Consider the following 22,538-nt stretch of genomic DNA (forward strand, 5'->3'; position numbering starts at 1 on the left):
GACAGTGGAACAGGCTCCTTGGGGAGGTGGTGGAGTCAATGTCCCTGGAGATGTTTAAGACTGGACGTGGCACTCGGTGCCACGGTCTGCTTGACAGGGTGGTGTTGGGGCACGGGTTGGACTCGATGATCTCGGAGTCCAAAATAATTTGATCCTGAGGTTCTGTGACCCATCGCGCCACACCCAAGATGGCGACACAGCCCTCGCGCCACTCCCAACATGGCCGCTCGCAGGGCAGTGCGCATGCGCCTTCACCCTGGCACCCCCTCGGGCCCTCCTTGAGTGGCGCCACTCTCAAGATGGCAGCAGCGCTCTCTGCGCATGCCCGGTGCGCCCCGCCGCGCCCATCATGGCGGCGCGGCAGTGACGGGCCGGGCGCGGTGGGAGCGGGCGGCGGAGCGGCTCCGGCGCGATGATCCCGAGCGAGGAGGTGTCGGCCCGCAGGAGGGAGATCGAGGACAAGCTCAAGCAGGTGGGATTTGGCTTGGGAAGCGCTGCGGGCGCTGCCAGGGCCGGGGGCTGGGCCTGGGCCCGCAGCCCCCTGGCGTTGCCGCGGAGACGAGGCTGGGTCTGGAGGTCCTCACCGGGCCCGGGGGAGTCCTGGGACCCCTCAAGGATCTCGTCACTCCCCTCCTGGCTTGGGAGCACCCCCAGGTCCTCATCAAGGCCTGGTTTGCGGGGTCAGGGCATCTCTGCTCACCACTTTGGGCCTGGACTTCCCCTGTTCGTTCTTGGGAGGGCTCTCCCGTCAGCTTCTCGGGTGCAGCCTGTGAGACCAGCCCTGACAGGCTGCAATTCCCCCTCTACCTCTGGGCTTTGGGGTCTTAAAGCCGGCCCTTGCGGGCTGCTGTTGCCCCCCGTCTGTGGGCTTTAATGACTTAAAACCAGCCCTTGATGGCTGCTTTGCATTGGACACTTGAGTTCCCGGCGGATTTGGAGGGTGCCGGTGCAACACTTAGGCTCTGCTGTGGCGGGGAAATGTGTGTTCTGAGACGTTGTGCCTCAGTGGGAGAGGTGTTAATTTTATATTGTGCTGATGCTTGTGGCATTGAAGGGAAACAACGAATTCATAAACCCCTCACTCATGGTGTGTCCCCACCTTGGATTACTTGCCCTGATTTCTATTAAGAGATGGTAATATTAATATGTGGCCACAGAATCAGACTAAACATGGCTTGCAGCAGAGTTTACAAGATTGGTAAAAATCTGTGTGTAATGTTTAGTGACTTAAACCTTAGTGTTTAGAATTTAAGAGTATTTTTTCATCTTACAGGAAGAAGAAACTCTGTCCTTTATCAAAGAGAGCCTCGAGAAGAGTGACCAGCTCACCAAGAATATGGTAGGGAGCTCCTAATGTTGGGCCTGGCATTACATTTTCTTAGGTTTTTAGGTTTATTAGTTTTCAGGGCTGTTGTGCCCATCTGAGCGATGTGGAGTGATGAACCACTTTGGGCTTCAGCGATTGGGCAAAGGGGAAACCTGAGACGTGCTTCAATACTGAGCTTCTCTCCTGCTCTGCTGAGGGCTCAGATGTGCTGGTGGCCTCATCTCTGCTACAGTCAGTCTTGTCTCTTGGGGAAAAGGTATTAAGAAACTTCAGAATAGTTCGTGCAACAGCATCGTGTAGTTGCTTCATAATTCAGGTTTTGTTTGGAGTTTTATTTTGCCAGTGTTCCGTGTAAAGGTAAAAAGTAATTATTGTGTTGTAATTGTTCATAAGCCCTCAGTTGTAGACTATGTCCAGTTTTGGTCTCAGTGCTTTACAGAAGTCCTAGAGGCACCACCAGAGAGGTGTGGAAAACATGACATAGAAGTGACTCTCATAGGAATTACCTTTTGAGCTAGAAAAGATGACACTGAGGCACCCTTTTATGAGCTTGCTGTGGTTTTGCACCTGTCAGAAGTGCTATCACAATCCTCTCTAAAAACCAAATGTCTTTGGTAGAAAAGAAGGTTCTCACTACACTGGTCCTTGTGCAGCTCCTGTTGGGGTCTCAGGGGTGTGGAGCAAAGGGGCTGCTGGTTTCTGCTTTTGTTGCTCTTTTTACCTGGGGCACCTCCAGGCAGTTCCTGTGGATTTATTTTCTGTTGGCTAATAAAATTTTGCTTGTCCTTGGAACATTGTCCTTGTCTTGGAACATTATCTTCACTTTTTGCAAGCATTTAACTTGGGATTGGCCGATCCCTATATGGCAGGTGATCTGTTTTGTGATTGTTAATAAAAATCAGGGCATAGAGGGATGGAAACAGCTGCTAAGGAGCTATGGCAAATTAGTAGCAGAGCCCAAAAAGAAAAGCTAGGTCCTGAAGATCCCTGACTTCCCTGCTCGGACTCCTACCCCAGTCCATAGGAAGGAAGTCCTCAGCTGTTGGTTTCTCTTTTGCTGTGTAGGTGTCAATCCTCTCCTCCTTTGAGAGCCGTTTGATGAAGCTGGAGAACTCCATCATCCCTGTCCACAAACAGACAGAGAACCTGCAGCGCCTGCAAGAGAATGTGGAGAAGACCCTGTCCTGCTTGGATCACGTCATCAGTTACTACCATGTGGCCAAGGACACAGAGAAGATCATCAAGGAAGGGTGAGTTCAGCAGATAGATCCTGCTGGGAGCTTCATCCTGTTGTATTTTTGAGATAGAGGTAGGGGAGCTGACTCCACAAACCCATGGTGTGCTTGGTACCCTTCCCACACTATTTCCTCCTCTGACTTGACCTTCAGCCACTTCCACAGGGCAAAGACAGCTCAGACTCTGCACTGGGATCTCCTCCAGATCTTGCAGAGATGCTGCCATAGGTATCTCCATGAGCACTGACGGCTTCCCTGTTTTCCTCTGCCCTTTTCCCAAAGGTTTTTCCTGGCCATTGAGGTGGTGACTGCATACAGGATGTACCGGAGTCGTTCTGGAGCCTTGTTGGGAGGGTGTTGGATGGCTCTTGGTGGGATGTGCAGTTCCCTCTGCCTCCCATCAGGACCTGTCTGGGAGAGGAAAAGCAAGGCTGAGAGTTGTGTGCTGCTCCATCCTCAGGACTTCTGCACTTTCTGTGTTGGTTGGGCATCCTGCTGTGGCACTGAGAGCAGACAGAAGGGAGTTCCATGATCTCCTCCTAGCTGAAGAAAAGGGATTTGAGATTTCCCCTGTTTTTATCCTGAGTCTGGTCTGGTGCTTTCTTGTTATTTTGTTTGCTTCTTGGGTCACTACTTTTTATTTCTGTTTTTATTTTCAGCCCCACGGGGAGGTTGGAGGAATACTTGAATTGCATGGACAAAATCCAGAAGGCAGTGGAATACTTCCAGGACAACAACCCGGACAGCCCAGAGCTGAACCGTGTGGTGGGTCATGGATCTGGAACCTGTGGATGAGAGGGGCACAGACACAGCCCTGCTGCTTGTCCCCTGCTGGGAGAGGCTGTGGCTTTGCTGCCTGGGGAAGGTGATGTTTGGGCACAGCTGAAGGAATGATTGCTTTGGCTTCTGTTTAAGCCTGTACTAGGCAGCATTTCAGCTCCTGGCATTTTGCTCTCTCTCTGTTGTGCCAGGAGGACTCTGAAAGCAGCTCTTGCACCTGTGGAGGAGTAGTTGACTGAGCCTCCTGAGCAGCTCTTGTCAGTCCTTCAGCTGCTTGAGCAGAATGGGTGATCTCTTTTAATCCCACTTGAACAACTCCCAAGCATTTTTTAAATTTAATCCACTTTAAAAGTCTCTCAGATGCAGGCGTGGTTGGAGTTTGAAGCCTGCAGTACTTGACAGTGGTTAAGGAAGGATGTTCTTATGCAAAAATACTCATGAGTGACTGATAACAGAAGTCCTCTTCTGCTTCTGTCCTGCTGTTTTGTGCCAGAAATCCCTCTTTGAGCGGGGCAAGGAATCCCTGGAGTCGGAGTTCCGCAGCTTGATGACGCGACACACCAAGCCAGTGCCACCCATCCTCATCCTGGACCTGATCAGTGGGGATGAGGAGATGGACACGCAGGAGGAGATGTCCCTGGAGCACCTCCCGGAGAGTGTCCTACACGACATCATCCGCATTTCGGGCTGGCTGGTGGAGAACGGCAGGAATCAGGGTGGGTGGTGCTGCCTGTTCTTCCCTGCGGGCACCTGGCAGCCCTGGCAGGACAAGTGAGGCCTTAATGGCACCTTTTAGCTGAGTAGTTCAGTCCTTCCAGCACCTGAAAATCCTGCTTTTTTTTTTGTAGTGAGACTGAAGCAATGGTTTGTCAGTTGAATAGAATGAGCTGTATAAACAAAGAACAAATTATGTTAATTCAAAATATGTCCTGTAGCAAAAATCCACTGCACTTGCAGCTGTAATGCCTTGAGATGAAACTGCAGTTATCCACTGCTCAGGTTTTATAAATGTGCAAGACACTGGGCACTTATTCCCATTTGGGAAATATTTATGACCAGAACTCTTTGTATGAAATGTGACCAAGGGAAGGGGGAAAGCAGCACAGACTTTCTTCACCCTGTACATGTCTGTCCTTTCCTTTTCTGCAGCATCAAGAGCTGCCTAGAGTTATAAGTAAATGATAAGTAAGTATAGTCATTTATTAACTTTTCCTTCAGGATTGAGTGACTTTGAGGACTTGTAGAGGAAATGTGAATTTTCACATTCATGCAGCTCCAGGAATCACCCCCACCTCAGTGATTTACTCCTGAAGGGGGGATTACTGTGCCTACCAAGTATAATGAGCATCCTTTAAAGCTTCTTAAGAATTTTTCCGTGATCAAAGGCAACTCATGCATATAGAGCATAGTTTATTAGTCAGTTTGCATTCTGCTCTCAAATGACGAGCACCTCATTAAATTCCCAAATGCCCTGAATACTGAAAAGTGTGTAAAGTCTCTCATGCTGGAAACGGAGTTCTTGAATTGACAATGTCCTGCACAAATGTCTCCTGTCAGTTCCACCACTTGGTAATGGTAGAATTAATGTTATGTGTGGTGGGAGGGCTGGAATGAAGATTGCAGGGGAAGGGAGAAGTTTTTGAAGAAAATAGGAGAGGTTCTGGGGGGGAAGGATGCTGTCTTGGGATCTTACACCAATGCTTGTAAGTCCCTTCAGGGGCACAAAGTGTCTACTTTACCATATAGGGTTCCCTGTGTGCTTATGATCTCATTTTTATCTTATCTCCTCAGATTTCATGACAGTTTACTTCCAAATCCGCTCTGTGCAGCTCGACCGCTCCATCAAGGGGCTGAAGGACCATTTCCGTAAGAACAGCTCTTCCTCTGGGGTGCCATATTCCCCTGCCATTCAGAACAAAAGGAAAGACACCCCCACCAAAAAGCCAATCAAGAGACCAGGTGAGTCCCTGAGGAGGGGTCACTGCACTGGGTATTAACACATCTTCAGGCCTTCTCATTGCTGAGGTATCTCTGTGTCTGAAATGTGGTTTTAGGACATTTAGGTGAGATTTTGGAGGTAAGCACTTCTCTGCTCTGGATTCAGCATTGTGATTACAGACTCCGTCTGTTTGTCCAGCCATCAGGTCTGTTCTCTGGTGCTGTCAAGGGAGCAGAGAGGCCCTGTATACAGGGAAAGGAAAAGCCTTAACAAAGGAGATGAGTAAAAAGAGACCTGAGGGGGCTGTAAAAGGATTTAATCTGAGAACACCTCAGATCAAATCCTCAGCCTTGGCATATGGAGTATAGCCTGTGCCACAGCAAATAGAAAGCTCATATCTGATAAAACACCTCATTTCAATCATTAGCTATGAATAAATTATTATTGTGCTAGAAAGCAAGAAGCCCCCAGGAGCTGAGATGGGGATTAGGTAGATGCCTACAAAAATGAGATACAACATTGTCTGAAGTTTAAAATGGCTCTTAAAGCTCTTGCCTCAGCCTCAGGAATAGCTATGGATGGGGCTGGTGGGTTATTCCTCCTCTCCTCACATTGCAGTTTTGCTGCTTTTGGTGCAGCTGGTGAGGTTGGTCAGTCGAGTTTGGGAGTGTACGGCTGGAGTTCCTGTCTCTGGAATGTGCCATCTAGTGGGAACACAGCCAGGAGGGACAGCAAAAGCCAGCGCAAGGATATTGATCCTCTGTGTCCCAGCACTCTGTTGTCTCCTCTATAACAGTGATCACATCAGAAAAGTTCATATTTCTTTAGGTTTACCTGGCCAATACTCCCCTTCCCTGTTTTGTCCTGTGTTGTTCAAATACTCTGAGTGGGTTCAGGAAAATAGTGAGAAATGTGGGTAGGGACTGGGAGTGGATGGGATGGGGAAAGGGAGGAAGAAGAAATACCCATTTTAATTGTGTTGTGTTTATTTTTATAATCCTGATGTGAATGCAGTCCTCATCCCAGGTAATGTGTGTCTGTGTGTGTGTGTGTGCTGGCCCTGGTGCTCACTCTCTTCACTTCTGTGTGTGGAGAGGCTTTGCTGGGCCTCTTCTTGCTACAGCAGAGGGTGTGCCTGGGATATTTGGAGAGGAAGGGCTGCCTGGGGAAGGCTGTGGCGTCCAGACATCCACCACTGTGACCTTTTAAAATCAATCTCTGCCATTGCTGCTGTGCCCTGGAGCTGTCCCTGAAAGCTGATGGAGTTGGTCTGTGAATTTCAGTGAATTTTCCCCTGGCAGCAGAGAAGCACCTGATAAGGCTCAGAGGCACTGAAAGGTGCTGCTGGGGATCTGTAGTTGAGCCATGGGAAGCTCAGGTTGCAGATGCTTCAGATTTGGTTGACACTTCTCAGTTATGAAAAGGTTCCTGTGTTTTTATTGCTGTGAATTCAGCATGGTCAGCAAACATTTCTGAGCAGCCTGACAAGTGATAGTATCTCCCCTGTGCTCTTAGGTAAAGAGTCAGGGATGAGGGAGATTCTTTATTTTCATGGGCAGATTATTGAAAAATCCTAGGGATTTTTATAAAGAGTCTCAGATCTTGGATGCCCCCAGGGAGAGGAGCCCACACATTGCAGAGCACAAGTTCCTACAAACAAGACTCCTCCAAAGTGGATGCATTTGGGCATCCAGGATTAATTGTCATGAGGAAAGTCTCGGCTGTAGATGTGCCAGAAGATTTTCATGTCTTTATGCTCAGTTCAATTGGATTTTATGAGCTAGAGCAGGTAGAGCACAGACTGAATGCACTTAAGGAGCTGATGGTGCATGAAGGAAAGAGTGTCTCAAGTGATCCATTGGGTTATTGTAATGGCAAGAAAAAATAGTGGCTCATTTGTCTCCAGTCTTCTGTAAAGCAGACAGAGAACCAGACTGTAGCTCTTGAAGGACACTGGATGTTGAGCCTCATACACCAGCCATCTCTTATGACTGCTGAATTGTACTTAAGTGAAATTAAAAATGGAGAAAAATAGTCTTTGGGCAGAGATTCACTGTTTTTTCTGCAGTTCCATTAGCTTTCAAGTACAGCTCTTGAGGTGGAGGTCTCACACCATCTTCACACTGGCACAATGCAACATTATCTGGTGGTGTTTGAGTCCCCTGGGTTTAGCCTTTGTTCAATTTGGACAAAGGCTTTTTTCTGTTCTGTTGTTTTATTTCAGTAAGTAATGCCAAGTTCTGCCAATCTGGGTTTCAGACAAGGGGGTTTTCTGACAGTTCCAGCAAGAGACTTCATTTCCTTGGTCCTTGAGGAAGAATATCCCAGTGCACACCCCAATGCACACTTTAACCTGTTCCAAGGGGTAAATAACAAACTAAATCTGATGTGCTATAGCTTTTTTTTTTTTTTTTTGCCACAAAACAAAGCACGAGAGAGACTAAAGGGAAGGTGAGGTATTAGGGAAAGGGTAACAAAGGCAGAGATAGCCCCAGGGTCTGTGTTGAATTCTAGAGAACATGCTTCATACCCATGTTTGTTTCAGAGGGTGTTCATCTCTCCACTCCTGTTTTGTCTGTTGATGTGCCCTGTGCTGTCTCCTCTTGTTACATCATGCAATTAAAAATCTGACTGCTGGAGATGCTTCTAAAGAAGAGTTATCTCCTCTTAAGTGATAGTGTCAAGCTGATTGTGGGCTTTTTCTGGTTTTAGTTTGCTGTTTGGAATGTCAGCACTCCCTCTCAGAGAGCAGGTGTATTCAGGTTCCCAAAACATCCTGCTGCAAACAAATGTGCATAAAATAAAGCTTCTTTGTGATGCCTGTAGACCCTGTGCTCTCTTTTGGCTTGAGAGCAGCAGGCAGCTCAGCAGCTCTGCACTTTGTGGAAGGATGGAGCCACTTAGCCTGGCTGCCTACAAAAGCCAGAGGGCATTGTCTGGTTTCATGCAGATTCCTGCAGCCGGTGCTTGAGAAAAGAGGATGTGTTGCCCTGCTGCTTGGATAGAAAACTGCCTAATGGAAAAGAGAAACAAGAGAATGAGTTGCGTTTGGAAAAATGTCTCATGCATGCCCAAACCCCACTCTGTGGAACAACTGAGCCCCAGAAGCAAAGGTTTCAGGTGTTTTTTTGACCTTTGGAGGCTCTTTCCAGACTGCAGGGGAGCTCTTTTCCAGTTTCCTTAGTGCTCCAGTGAGGTGGTACCTAAAGGCAGGTTGAGTGGCAGAATAAAGAGCCCATTCCTGTTTCCCTGATCACTGACTGGCTTGAATGAGATTCATTAGTAGCTGAAACACAGTCCCATTTGGTTAGGGAGCTGTTTAATAGGAAAAACAATCCTGGAACAAAAGCATTTGGCTTCCACCAAAATCCATTAGAGGCTAATTATGATGCCAAGTCAGAGGGATCCAGCAGCACTGAAGTGATGCCCCCGCACACTGAACACTCGGTGTGTGTCAGTAAACACGGGCAACTGTGCTTATGCAAATAAAATGTAACATAATCAGCTCCTGGAATTGAGAAAAAGAGGAAAAAAACTGAAGAAGAGAAGAGGCCATCAGGGGTGGGCTGTGAAAACATCCGCTGCATACCTGTGGAGTGAGAGCCTGCTGACAGCAGCAGCAGTTGTACTGTCTGCTTGGTTTTCACACCAATTCACCCTCTGTTTTTATTCCTTTGTATTTTTCCCCTCCCCCTAAATGCTTGAAAATGGGAAAGATGAAAGAAGGGGTGGAAGAACAGTGCCTGAGTTGAGCTGCTCTGCAGCTGCTGGGCCATGGGAGCAGCAGTAAGGAAGAGCCCTCCTTGCTCAGAGGATCTTGCTGGTGTGCCCAGGCTCTTGAGGTTTCTGGAAGTAGCTAAGAATAAAGTGGAGATAGGGGGTGTGAAGAGCATCAGGAAGCTTGAAGAGAAATGCATAGTCCTCATTTCATCATATGGCAGAAGCTTGGGAGCAAATGCATCAGCCAGCAAGGGCATGGGACTTCCCATCACCCAGGTGTGGATCAAGAGGGGAGATGTTTCCTGCTAGAGGAAAGTGTTCCATGGATATGATTTTTTCTTTCTTTACAAAGTGATTGAGAACACTCTGAACTGGTAGAAGGATAATATTAACGGTGAAATATTACATTTTGGGAACCATGTTCTGTTATTTAGTAAGTGCACCATATTAAAGCAGTTCAGTAATTCAAGGGGTGCTTCTCTCTCCTGTTCTCCTTCACTGTCTAGGGGACCTGAAGTTTCCTTTCCCTTCCCATAAATCCCTTTATGGGATGAATTCTGTCCCAGAATGTTGGTCCAGGAGTGTGCAGCAGTGTGTACTTGGGTTCCCTTCAGCATTTGGGCAGCCAGCACTCATTTCCAGGCTGCACTGTGGCTCACAGTTAGTGGTGGAAGTAGAGAGCTTCTGCACATTTGAAGTATTTATTACTTTATAGCGGAAGAACAATTCTTAATTTTGGCAGCAGCATTTTTATGTTTTTGGCTTCTTCATTTACTCAGCCCGGTTCTGTTTCATTTGGGTCTCCTATAGAAACCCCTTCCACCTTCCCAAAACTTCAGTTCCCTGTTGTGCAGGCAACAGCAAAGCTCTGCTATGGGAGGGTATCAGTGTGCTTGTGATAATTGTAGCTTGTTGCATGACAACTAACCTTTTAATGTGGAAACACTGCCTAGGCTTCAGTTGTCACATTAATGCTTTGTTTTGTGCTTTCCAGCTGTATATCCAGCACTGCCTTTTGTTCAGTTCTGTCTGGTTTTTGTGTGTTTAAAGTATAAATCTTCTAACCCAGTGTTATTTTTTTTCCATGGTTTTAATTGATTTGCAGTTCTTTAGAAGAGAAGTGTCTTGGGGATTAGGGTGGCTTAGTGCAAGTTGCACATGGGTGGGCAGCGTCCGTTATTCTGAGATTCCTGTGATGGGAATTGTTGCTGCAGAAAAAGCCCAGAGGTTGTCACCTTTTTACTGCTTCCTGTACCATTCCTTATCTTGGCTCTGGGGCTCCTGATGGCTCTTTATTGATTATGCTCAGAAAATACCCCTCAGAAAGGCATCTCTTACTAAGTGACTGCAGTTGTGGCTCCGAGGAGCAGGCAACATGCTGCCAGACAGGAATTGTCCATATGCAAAACCCTGCTTCCACAGCTGAGGAGAAGCAGCAAACCTTGTGTGCTTGGATGCAGAGCACCAACTTCACTAAACCCATTACAGAGAAGGGAGCTTCATGCCTTCCCTTCTCTGCTTGTGTTTATCACCCAGCCTTACCATGCTGTATCTCCAAAGTGATTCTGTATCCCTGGCTGGAATTTATGCCCCCAGCCTCAGAGCAGGGAAACTTTCTGGAAATGCCATTGTATCTGCACACTTGGACATGAGTTTGGGGTTCACGTTCACGTGCTGAGCATCCTCATTGCTGCCCAGCATCCTCTTGCTGGGCCCAGGTGACTTGCTGGTGGAGGGCTGGTGTTCTGGGTTTGTTTTCTTTCACTCATTTTCTAGGTCTTCTTGTCTCTTCTCTCTGGTTCTGGTGACAGGCACGATCCGTAAGGCTCAGAACCTTCTGAAACAGTACTCTCAGCATGGTCTAGATGGGAAAAAGGGGGCCTCTAACCTCATTCCTATGGAAGGTAATCACAGCTCCAGCTACTTCACCCTTCACTTTTCTCTGTGTATCAGCCTTGCTTTCCCAGGTGGAGCTTCCATTAGTTCAGTGCTTGGTGGACAGTATTGGATTGGGGAACCAAGAAGATGATGGAGGGCCAAATTATTTTTGTTTCATTTATTCTGTTTATTCAGAATTCACTGTCTGAATTGCAAAGTCTCCATAAGCATGAGTAGAGGTGGAAAGGAGTGTTACTTTAACAGTGACCCACCACAGCCACCTGGATAATGGAAGCTCTGCTGACATCTGCTTGTGATGTTCCTGTTATCTTTTCTTTTTGCTTGGACTTTGAGACATTCCGTTTCCTAGTGACCTTTCCAAACCTGGTGCTGAAGTGTTGGACCACAGGTAGCTTAGTGCATTGTGCCTGTGCATCTTCTCTGTGCAGACCTGCCTAAATGGTTGTCTCCTGTTTTCTGACCTCCTTTGCTCCTAGAGGTTGTGCCAGATAAGAGAGAAGATGCTTCAAAGCGTCTCTAGGGCATTCCTGCCTCCTGCTATGAATCCATCCTAAACAGGTCTCTTCAGCATCTCTGCTGTAGCCTGCTAAACCCCAGATGGTGACTTAACATCACTCACGTGGGGGAAAATGCTCATGCTGAGCAGGAGAGGGGGCTTTGAGTTTGGATTTTCAATGGTTGTGGGTAAAAATTGGACTCTGAGACCTGCAATCCCATTCAGAACATAGGGCAGGAAGTTCAAGGGGCTCTTGTGGTCCAAGAAACAACTTAACTCACACTTCTCATCAGGTTTCAAAGGGTCGCTACTGCTGTATAGCCCAACAAAAGGATTTGGTCAGGAAGCATTCCTGGGACTGTAGGGAAAAAAGATGTCCGCCAGATCAAATAAGCCAGGTTTGAAGCAGCTTCCAGCCAGAGTGAGCATCCTTGCTGTGACCACCCTGGATAAATTGCGCCTTCTGTTTGTGCCAGCTGCCATCTCACTAGGTCATGAGCATGACTTACGCGTTAAGCACCTTTCCGATGCCCTGAGCGACAAGCACGGGCTGGCTGCGGGTAAGTACCGGGTTGGCACTGGGAACCAGCTGGTCCCCCCTGCTTCCCAGTGTGTTCCGCTGTCATGGTGGAGCCGGGGCTGTTCCTCTCCATGGGCAGTCCTGAAGCATGAGCTCTCCTCTCGCTCAGAAGGTTCTTCTCAGTATAATTCACTCCTACTAATCGCACCCTCCCCTAGCCCTCAGACAAAGAACCCAACTTTATCCAACCAGAGGCTGGTTCCCCATGCTGAAGAGGCTGAGGGACATTTTCCTGTAGGTGGCTGCTGGCCTGTTGGGTGCTAAAGCAAAGCAAGCAGGAAAGGGATCAGTGCAGCACACACTGCAGTGCACCACTGCACCACAGGCAGTCTGTGTGTCCTCTGCTCATCAAAACTTTTGAAATATCAACCTGTCAGCATAGGGAAGAATTGGTTCTTTTTCCATCAAAAGTCTCTGGGAGGAGAGAAGCAGCAGCCTATAGCTTAGAGAGCTCTGTGTCATCTTACTGTCTTGCAGGATGGGATCTGTCTGTATCTGTCCTGTAGGCACATCCAGCAGTGCTTGGCATGAGTTGGTGCTGGTCCTTGTATCACTTCTCATGCCTACCACACAGGATCTTTGACGGATCTTTGAGACATTCATATTTTAAGACTCAGGTATTTGTATGCAACACTGTGTGGCAGATAACTCACCTAGCTGTGCTGATATTCCTACTTTATAGAATGTAAATGTTCATCAGCCTGGTTTTTATCTTGTTTCTGCAAGTGGGAAGAAGCTGCCTTCCAGGACAGCCTTTATTTCCCAGAAATGTTGATGCCAAATGGCAATTCATGTGCATGATGGATGGAGATAAGGAATTCTAAAAATACAAGCAGAGATGATGAATAATTCACCTCAGACCTTCCTGAGTTTAGTACTCTGTGTTCAAGCTCGTGATTAAATTTAGTCTGTATCCCAGAAGAGCTCCAAACTTCCCTTCTGTCATGAGGCTGGAAAGAGGTGGTGCCCTGATGTGCATTTCCTGAACTGCGGGTGACTTTTCCTGCCTCCTGCAGGGTACTCAGAGATTCCCACACACAAAACCCAGGGCAGGAGTAATGAGAAGATGAGTCTTGTTCTCACACTGGATGGGTGCAAAGCCAGAACCAACATTCCCAGAAGAATCTCATGCTCCTTGTTGTAAACCAAAGGCATCTTGCCCTTGCAGGGAGGGACGACGTCTTCGACATCGAGATCGACGCGTACATCCACTGTGTCAGTGCCTTTGTCAAACTGGCCCAGAGCGAATACCAGCTCCTGACAGAAATTGTCCCAGAGCACCACCAGAAGAAGACTTTTGATTCTCTCATCCAGGTCAGTTGAGCCTCTGTGCTTGTAAAGGATGCTGCCTTGTCCTCCAGGACCTGTTGAGGGAACCAGGGCCTGCACAGAGCCTGGAGAACATGTGCTCAGAGTCCCTCACTGGTACCACAAATGACACATCAGCCAAATGTGTCCTGCACTGAGCTCTTTGTGCTGCGTGGGCAGAAGTCTTGCTCCTTCCTCATGAGTCTCTGGCTTCGTTGCAGGAGTCACTGGATAACTTGATCATGGAGGGTGATAACATTGTCTCAGCTGCCCGGAAAGCCATCATCCGACACGACTATTCAGCTGTGCTCACAATCTTCCCCATCCTGAAGCATCTTAAGCAGATGAAGCCGGAATTTGACCAGGTCTTGCAGGTAAATGTGATGGGATTGGAGAGGGCTTGTGTTATCTGGAGAACTTTTTGAGATGGATTATCACAGAGGCTTTGAGCAAAGCCGTGCTGCTTCTGTCCCCCAGCATGGATTGCAGTTACACAAATGAGCCTTGCTCCTTTCTGAGCTGGTGAATCAGCAACTCGGCATCTCTCACCAGCAGCTCTTCTCAGTTCAAGTCCTGACCCCAATGGACCACCACAACATCTTCTCTTTCTTCCTGGAGAATGTGGGATTTCATGTGTTGATGGAGCTGTAAATGTTCTTCTGGCATATGGGGAGCTGAGAATAAGATGCTGGGGTGGGGAATGAAGGAGGGTAGGTGCTGGATGGAAGTTCAGATACTTTGTTTTCCTTTTCTGATCTATTGTGGAACTATTCCAGGGAACTGCAGCAGGCACTAAGAACAAACTGCCAGGGCTGATCACTTCCATGGAGACCACTGGTGCAAAGGCACTGGAAGAGTTTGCAGACAACATTAAGGTAGGATTCTCCTCAGCGGTCTCTGATCAGGCTTGGAAGAGACTATTTTGGAGCAAACCCCTTTGTTTAGCTTTCAGCTTTCCACAAGACCATGTAGTTTCTGACTGAAGCAGGAACTTGCTGGATTGCTTGGGACAGTCAAATACCAAATGCTTGGTGCTGGTTTCAAACACAGAAGGCCTTTGCCTAAGATCCTTAACTACAAAATGCATCTACTTGTACTACAGATAATTTGACATGAGCATCCAGGCCTCCGCAGATACCAAGTGTATCTCAGAATTTAAAAAGAAAGGAAAATTGCTGCCTTGAAAAGTTTTGGAGGATTCATGTTAAGCTGTTCCTATGTAAAGTGAGCTTGGTGGATGGTAGGTGAGCTGAAGGTGTGATGGTCACATGCTGCACAGAGCCCTGAGGTTCTGAGCTGCGAGTGCATGGCAGCTCTGGTTTCTGAGCACCAGGAGATGGCACTGCAAGAGCTGAGCCTGAGGGTGTTGGGAGTGGCTGGATGAGGAAGCCTTCAGCTCACTTGTAGCAGCTGTTGTATTGTGGGTGTCTCCCTTTACATGCTCGCCTTATGTCTCTCTCTTCCACTTTCAGAATGATCCAGACAAGGAATACAACATGCCAAAAGATGGGACAGTTCACGAACTCACCAGCAACGTATGTGGTGATGATTTGAATCATCCTTTGTGGAAAACAGTTTCTGAAGGAGTTTAAAAAGAGCAGTAGGGAAACTTCCTAGATTAAGGTGTCTTGGCATTAACAATTACAATTAGCTGGTGACCCTTGCTCAACCATGACGAGACTGTGTGGGGAAAACCCATCAGTTCAGAGGAGTGTAGTGATTTGTTTCTTGAATGCCTGTAAGTGTGGGGGCACAGGTGTTTCTCCATGATCCTTAATAGCAGAGCACAGGAGATGTGATGTTGGTTGCTCCTAAATTCCCTCCCTTGCTTCCAGGCCATCCTTTTCCTGCAGCAATTACTGGATTTCCAGGAGACAGCAGGTGCCATGCTGGCATCACAAGGTAAGTACATGCATGGGGCTTGCTTGGGCATGCGGTTCCTTCCTCAGATTCCTTGAAGTGACCAAACCTCACCATGCACTGTGAGCTTGTTCTCCTCCTGTCCTTCTCCCTGTGGTTTGTCTTGTCCTCTGATCTGCCTCGACCACATAGTTCATCATCTGGAGAACTCCAGGGGATGCAGAGTTCCCTGCTGGCCTTTCACGATTGCTCCTGGCAGGTACAGTGAGGACGGTGTTTACTGCTGGTGTGCTCTGAGAGAGCATTTAGCTCCAAGTCTGGCCCTGGCCTGGTGCTGTGTGACTGTACTGGAGTGAGGGTGGCTGCTCCAGCTGGGCTGTGTGTGGTGAGCAGCACCATCCTCTGCTCAGAGTACAGCAGCAGCAAGAATCTCCTCAGCCTTGAGACATGGGCAAGATGGGACTCTGGAGCCATTTGTGCATCCTGTCAGAGAGAAGTTTTAGTTCTGCTCTCCAGATTGCAGAAGAGACTCACTGCAGAAATAAATGCATAGATCAGAAGCTGAGAGCTGTGTGTGTAGCAGGGTGGTGCAGCTTATCAGCTGGAGTGGGATTCTTGGTCCTGTGCAGAGCAGGAGCTCCAGGCTCTCCAGTGAGCTCTTGGCCTTGGCAGAGCTGTGCTTTCGAGGAAGGTGGACTAGAGCAGACTGGAGATTCAGGGATCATAGGGCCCTGAGGAGGCACAGATAGAGAGGGCTAAAGAGCCCATTAGAAGCAGAGGTAGGAGGAAGGTTAGAGCTGCCTCCAGACTGTTACCTGCAAAGTTCTGTTTGGAAAGTTTTGCTAATTCTAAATCAATTCAAACTAAGATTTCTCTGGTTTTGCCCCATCTCCTCTAGCCACTGCCTTGTGCCTTTTCCACTTGCAAGCTCAGTATGCTCAGGCCCTTCTGGGCCTTGGCTCTCTCCTTGGCCAAAGAAGTGGTCTGAAATTTTTCTTGGAACAATCAACTGTTTCCCACGTTGTTCCCTGAATGGTGATGTCAGCACTGTTTGGAAGTCTTGACATGTTGTCTTGCAGTGAGATCTGTCTTAGCTGATTGAAAAGTCAGCATAGATTTGAGGTAGCTTTGTCTTGAAAGCGGGTTCGGACTGATTTGGAATGAGGTGTTGTGCTAAATACAACCAATGACAATGCAAACAATGTCTCCAGCAGGGGAAGGAGGTTGGACTCTGCTTTTCCTCTGTGATCTCCATTCCATTTGTGGCCTTGGAGGGACTCCTGCCTGCTCTCCTGTGCACCTGCCTGTGGCTGCTCTGTGTTAATATCTGCTTTGTTCTCAAAGGAATGGTGGTCTCTAACCTGTCTTTTTGCACTTTTGCATTTCTTTTTCTCTCTCGTCCTTCCCCTTTTCTCTCTGCTCTGCCTAATCTCTGTAGTTCTTGGGGACACATACAATATTCCTTTAGATCCCAGAGGTAAGCAAACTTACCCACACCTACCTGTTCATATTGCCTTGGACTCTGGGGATGTATGTTGATTCTTTATCCTCCAGCAGTTGTAAATAAATTAACACATAATTGAAAAGGGAAGGGTAAATAATCCTTGCCAGTGGGCTGGAGAGAATAGGGAGGGCTTGGCAGCAGCAGACAATGAGGGATGCCACAAGAGCTGAAACAGGCTCAGGACACTCTGATGGCACTGAATCTGTTTGGCACAGGTAGCAGATTGGCCCAGCTGGTGTCGTGCTTTATCCCCTGTGCACTCAGCTCCTTATTGTCCAGCTCCCAGCAACAGAAGCCTCGAGGCCTTTCCCATGGGGTGCTGGTGAACTCAGACCACCCGAGATAGGTCTGGCTGCCAAACTCTGGAGGGGGCAGGAGGAGATGGCCACCCCACGTGTCTCGTGGGCCCCGTGCCCACAAGCCCTCGAGGGCAGAAAGGCATCTCCAGACAGAGGAGCATGTGCCAGCTTGGAGTCACTGCTGCCTGTAGGGGCGGCCTCCCGAGCTGGCACGGTCCTTCCTAGAGCCAGGCAGGCTCTGTCAGCAACCATGGGGATGGCTGAAGCTTTCCAGAGCCCTTCTGCTTGTTTCAATTACTGTTGTGTGCTTGCTGTTAACAGCTCCAGCCCATTGTTCTCTGATTGCCAGTTTCTAGTGCTTACCAACCCTTTTCAGGCTGGGGGAAAGGGATGGGGAGGAGGAGTGTAATGACTCTCTTTATAATCAAAAGGATGTTCACTGAGCAGCTGCAAGGAAAGATTTCTGCCGGGGTGCTCTGCACTTCATGCAGACACGAGGACTGAGGGTGCAGAGGGTGCCCCCTTACCCTGGATGAGCTGCTGGCAGTGGGCTCTGAAGCAGGAGCTGATTTCACTGTCCATGGGAGCTAATTCCATAGCAACAGGGATGAGGCTTGTTGGAATAGAGGCAGGCTGACCACACAACCACTCTCTTCCCAGGGCATGTTAACTGGCTTAAGACTTTCCTTTTCAGAGACCAGCTCCTCAGCCAGTAGCTACAGCTCAGAGTTCAGCAGGAGGCTGCTGAGCACCTACATCTGTGAGTACCTTGCACACCTTTGATGCTGTAGGATTTTAGCTTTTGTATTTTTCATACATTTGTAGTCCTGTGATTATTTAGTGTATAACTCTGAACTCCATATACAGTGTTAGCTACTGCTTTCCCATTTTGGTCAGACAAAACAATTCCTCTCTAGCCTGGGAGTCAAGGATACCTCACTGTCTCAGGCCCCGAGACATGTAAAAAACAATGAGTTGGGGGGAGCAAACCTGGGGTAAATGACTTCATTACCTGAAGCTGTATTGCAAGATTAACCCCCAATATGCAAATGGACCAAAATAAAATACGAAAATCCGCGACCCACCGTCCAATTTTGGGTGTAGCCCCTGTGGGGCTTCATCTGCTTGAAATGTACCTGAAGGCCCTTCAATAAATATAACTGCTTTTTATTCTCTTAATTTTGTCTAGTGTCTGCTTTTAGGTAGCCCCTAGAAGGCATCACATTCCTGCTTCTGCCCCATGGACACGCCTTCACTGGGCTCATTCCTGGGTGAAGAGCACAGGCTGTGTCTCTTCTCCGTGTGATCTTTCCACATTTGAGCTGGAGTCTGACAGAAGGGATGAAAAAGGGGTCAGACTGGGAGTTTGACTGTTAGAGTAGGACAGGACAAAGCACAGGGCAGCAGCTCACTTTGCTGCAGAGCTATTCCCTTAAACCACTGTCACCTTCAGCCCCATGAAGGCTCCCAGCTGCCAGAGGAGAGTTTAAGAAAGTGAGATCAGTGATTTCTCTTTCTGTTACAATGGAGATCAGGTCCTTCAGCTTCTGAGACCTGAGCTTGCGTTGTGGCGGGTTCTGGGAGCTCCTCTGAACCCAAAGTGCACCTCTGTGTCCAAGGCATGGAAGGCAGTAGTTTGCAAGGGAGGCTCTGGTGACTTGCTGAGAGAAATCTGTGTAAAGACTGTTAAGGACTGTTAAGTACATGTGATTGTAGCCTTTGTACAGGCAGTCAGGCCTGTGCTGTTCACTTTGCTGTGGGCCCACAGCTTGGTTTGCTTTGTCAATAATAAGAAGTTGCAGCGCAAAACTTCTTTTTCTGTGTTTTTCCCTCTTTAAGGCAAAGTTCTGGGCAACTTGCAGCTTAACCTACTTAGCAAATCCAAGGTTTATGAAGACCCAGCTTTGAGTGCCATTTTTCTGCATAACAACTACAACTACATTCTGAAATCTCTGGAGAAGTAAGTGTGTGTCTTGAGTGAATCTCCCTCAAGTCCAAGGCTGATTGGATGCTTTTGGAGCAGAGCTCTGCATTGAGAGCATTTACTTGCCAGCCTGTCTCATATCGGCTTTTTATTCTCTCCTTGAAACTGCCTCTTTGAAGGTTTTGCAGTATTATAAAAATAACATTACCTGAGAGTGGGAAAATAAATGCATTAGGAGACCCCTTAGGTTTTAGAGACTCCTTTGATCTTGGGAGGATTGAGGATGTGGCTTTGGAAAGTAACTCAGAGTTGCTTCTGTCTCCCAGTTCACACATTTCAAGGAACATTTTATTGTGAAGGGCTGAAAGGAACTTGTTGATGGGGGGGTTGAAATGCTGCCATCCTGAGAACAGCCCGGAGAGCAGCTGCCTCAAGTGCTTCCTCAGGTTTCCTGCTCTTCCAGGTCTGAGCTGATCCAGCTGGTGGCTGTGACACAGAAAACAGCTGAGAGGTCCTACCGGGAGCTCATTGAGCAGCAGATCCAGACCTACCAGCGCAGGTGGGTGACATCCTCTGCCTCTCCCTCGGTGACATCCTCTGCCCCTCCCTCTTTTGTCACTTGGGGAGCTCTTTGGGAGCTGGTGCTGCTGGAGCAGTTGGAGAGATTTTCCTAAACCAGAAACTTTTCTAAAACCAAAGCAGAGTATTTTTGGTTTGCAAGTGATTAATCCAGCTTGGGAGGGGGTCGCTGTGGGAAGTTTTGGGGTGTGTGTTGTCTGAGTTGGCCTTTGGGTCACGGGTGAAGGCAGAGGTGCTCTGGTAAAGGTGTGAGTAACTCTTTGCTTCTCTGCCATCTCATTGCGCATGTAGCTGGTTGAAGGTGACAGATTACATCTTGGAGAGAAACCTGCCTGTCTTTCAGCCAGGGGTGAAGGTAAGAGGATTGGGCAAGGATGGGCTTGACATGACAGAAGTTGTCAGAATCATCTCCTTTGTTATAAAAAATTCTCAGAAACCTTCTTTATATCTTATGCCAGTATCACTCCACTGAGTGAACACTGCTGTCCACTTGTGCCAGCCACAGCAGTGCCTTCTGATCTCCCCTGCCCTAGATTCATCCAAGTCTTTTAAACTCTGCTTCTGTTCTTACATCTTCACCTGAGCAGATGCCTCTATTTTGCATTTTCAAAACCCTGAGACCTTCCCTTGGAAAGGGTTTGAAGCGTGAAGAAGTCTATTTTATGTCTGCTCTGGCTGAAAATTATCCTTGTTAAACCCACTTCAGAGGAGCGTAGAGTGTGCTGCTCTCTGCACCTCTCTCCTCACTGCTGTAGGAGAGGGAATCCAAACCAAGAACTGGATATTGCTTAGGTTGGATGGGGAGTTGTGGGCAAACATTGGTGTTGGGTATTTATTTCTGGAGATGAAATAAGATCCTTTCCCTCCTTGTTGCAGCTCAAGGACAAGGAGAGGCAGATGATAAAGGAACGCTTTAAGGTAAGGAGGTGTTGGATGGTGCCAGAACATCCCTTGGTTGATTGGGACACACCGATCTGCCTGAGGAGGAGACAGGAGAGGGAAGGAGCATCAGACTCGGTGTGGAGATGTGATTGCAGATGGGATGCTTACTGAGTTTCTCTTTGGGCAGGGTTTTAATGATGGGCTGGAGGAGCTGTGTAAGATCCAGAAGGCCTGGGCAATCCCAGACATGGAGCAACGGGACAAAATCTGCCGGGCACAGAAAACTATTGTGAAAGAGACCTATGGTGCCTTCTTGAACAGGTGAGACCTTCTGCAGTGCTGTCCTCTCCTCTCTGGGTTTACTGAGGTCTTTGGGGCCTTGAATATCCTGAGCATGCCACTTTTCTATTGTCCTGTCGTAGCATCTCTACTTTGCACACTCAGGCATTCCCAAGTTGACCTTGAGTATTTGCAGGTATCTGCCGTCACCCTGATTCCTTGTTCAGTGAGCACGAAGCCCTGAGCCACTCTGGGCTGTTCATGTAAAACTTGTGAGGCAGTTGTAACCAGGTCTTTCTCTATTCTTTCTCTGTTCAGCGTACTCTGTCACATTCCAGTGGGGTGTGCTGGAGTGAAGCTGGTTTGTGACTGAGGAGAGGCCACTGGGTCTCTCTGCTGCGTTCCAGTTGTTTGTCACCTGTTTTCTTTTGCAGATATGGCAACGTGCCCTTCACCAAGAACCCTGAGAAATACATCAAATACCAGGTGGACCAGGTGGGGGAGATGATCGAGAAGCTGTTTGACACATCAGCATAAATTTCCAGCTGTTGTGAACTCTCCAGCTGCCAAGTACAAGCCAGTGCTCTCTCACCAACCCTTGGGACTCCCTTCCCTTCTCCCCTGCCCCATTGTGGTGGGCAGGGTGTTATACTTGTATTTATCAGATTTATAAACCTGTGGAAACACTAACTCCTGGCTGTCTTTGCTCCAGATTCATGGGATAAGGCAAAGTCTGTCCTGTGGGCTCCTGTGTTGGCACACATCCACCTCACCTGTGTTAATGTTAATTTGTGTTAATGCCTTGATGTGCAACAGACATGGGGAATGTGTTTAAAAATGAAAAGAAAGAAAAATGCACAACAACAACAAAACCCTGTGTGGGTACAGCCCTTGTGTTCAGGGCTGTGAGCTCCAAATAGTGCCACCTGTTTCCCTGGTGGGTTTTGGGAATCTCAGTTCTGTAGGATCCCAAATTATTTTCACATTGTTAGTCTCAACTGTTATTTATTTCAGTGTTGGTGCTTGATGCTGATTCTGGGGTTTGGGGGTGCCTGGCAGGGCTGCAGTCCAGTCATGTACAGGGATGTTTTACCCCAAAACTGGACCTGTATCAGTGCTGTGTTCCACGTGAGGCAGTGGGGTGATGGCAGGGCCTGGAGCTGTGACAGAGCAGTGGAAGCAGAGGGAGCTCCATGGTGGCCTGGCTGGGTGCTGCTCCTTATTGACCTGAGGCACAGCAAGTGTTCCCATAGTGATTTCCACTCAGCCCCTTCCTCCCATCCCTGTTTATCTCCTGTCTTCCTAGATCTGATGCATCTCTTCCCTGCAAGCAGCCAAGCCATTCTTTGTTTAACCCATGGGCAGCACGTGAAGAGCAAGTGCTGCTCTCCCACGTGCCTTGGAGCAGTCCTGGCAGGCTTTGACTCGGGAGCTGCACTCTGACACTTTGCACCAAGGTTTTTCAGAGCATTGGAGCACCTGTGTTGTATCTGGGCAGGCACTTCCTGCTCCCCTCTCCCTCTCTGCTGCTGCCTGCTCCACTGTTTGCCTGTAACAGTTGAAATACAGGGTTTCCACGAGCGAGGAGCACTTACAAGAGCTGCTGCTTTGCAGTTTGCAGCAAATCCATCATTCACCTGAGCAGTGTTTACAGCAGTGTTTGCTGGTGTCTGATTAGCTCAGCAATGGAAGGAAGAGCTGTTGGATTTTAGAACCTGGATGAGAGCACAGGTCATGCTGTGGCAAACCCAGCTGCCTGCCTGGGCTGTGCCTTCCTCAGACAGATGTTACTCAGGTAGTTCCTGCTCTTTCTGAGCCCCTGACCTTCTCTTCCTCTGCCTGATGTAGCAAATGCCTGAAAAACAGCAGTTTTCACAGGCTTCTCCAGCCCAGAGCTGGACCATGGTGTGAGTTCAAGTCTTGAACA

At 48.2% G+C, this 22,538-nt stretch overlaps 1 protein-coding gene across 10 annotated transcripts; it reads left to right on the top strand.

The window, feature by feature from the left end:
* The first annotated feature begins 327 nt into the window (after positions 1–327).
* Positions 328–21,301, top strand: EXOC7 (exocyst complex component 7). Of its 10 annotated transcripts, XM_040081573.2 has the most exons (22): positions 340–472; positions 1,274–1,339; positions 2,393–2,577; positions 3,222–3,327; positions 3,836–4,058; positions 5,134–5,301; positions 6,296–6,307; positions 10,813–10,905; positions 11,888–11,956; positions 13,145–13,290; positions 13,506–13,658; positions 14,061–14,159; positions 14,757–14,819; positions 15,120–15,186; positions 16,583–16,621; positions 17,642–17,707; positions 18,787–18,907; positions 19,335–19,430; positions 19,742–19,805; positions 20,327–20,368; positions 20,520–20,653; positions 21,046–21,301. In XM_040081573.2, exons 1-22 carry the CDS (start codon positions 413–415, stop codon positions 21,146–21,148), a joined length of 2,175 nt encoding a protein of 724 aa, XP_039937507.1. In that variant the 5' UTR covers positions 340–412; the 3' UTR covers positions 21,149–21,301. The 10 variants fall into 10 exon arrangements, with proteins under 10 accessions (XP_039937497.1, XP_039937507.1, XP_039937508.1 ...); XM_040081563.2 differs by lacking the exon at positions 11,888–11,956 and having other exon boundaries at positions 328–472; XM_040081574.2 differs by lacking the exon at positions 6,296–6,307.
* Positions 21,302–22,538: the final 1,237 nt, after the last annotated feature.

Source organism: Hirundo rustica, chromosome 18, assembly GCF_015227805.2.
Source record: "Hirundo rustica isolate bHirRus1 chromosome 18, bHirRus1.pri.v3, whole genome shotgun sequence".
NCBI lineage: Eukaryota > Metazoa > Chordata > Aves > Passeriformes > Hirundinidae > Hirundo > Hirundo rustica.

Excerpts from the sequence above, each read along its gene's own strand:
- EXOC7 (XM_040081573.2), top strand. The coding sequence starts at position 413 with ATGATCCCGAGCGAGGAGGTGTCGGCCCGCAGGAGGGAGATCGAGGAC. Across the intron at positions 3,328-3,835 it reads GCCCAGAGCTGAACCGTGTG|AAATCCCTCTTTGAGCGGGG; the intron begins GTGGGTCATGGA and ends GTTTTGTGCCAG. Across the intron at positions 20,654-21,045 it reads TATGGTGCCTTCTTGAACAG|ATATGGCAACGTGCCCTTCA; the intron begins GTGAGACCTTCT and ends TTTCTTTTGCAG.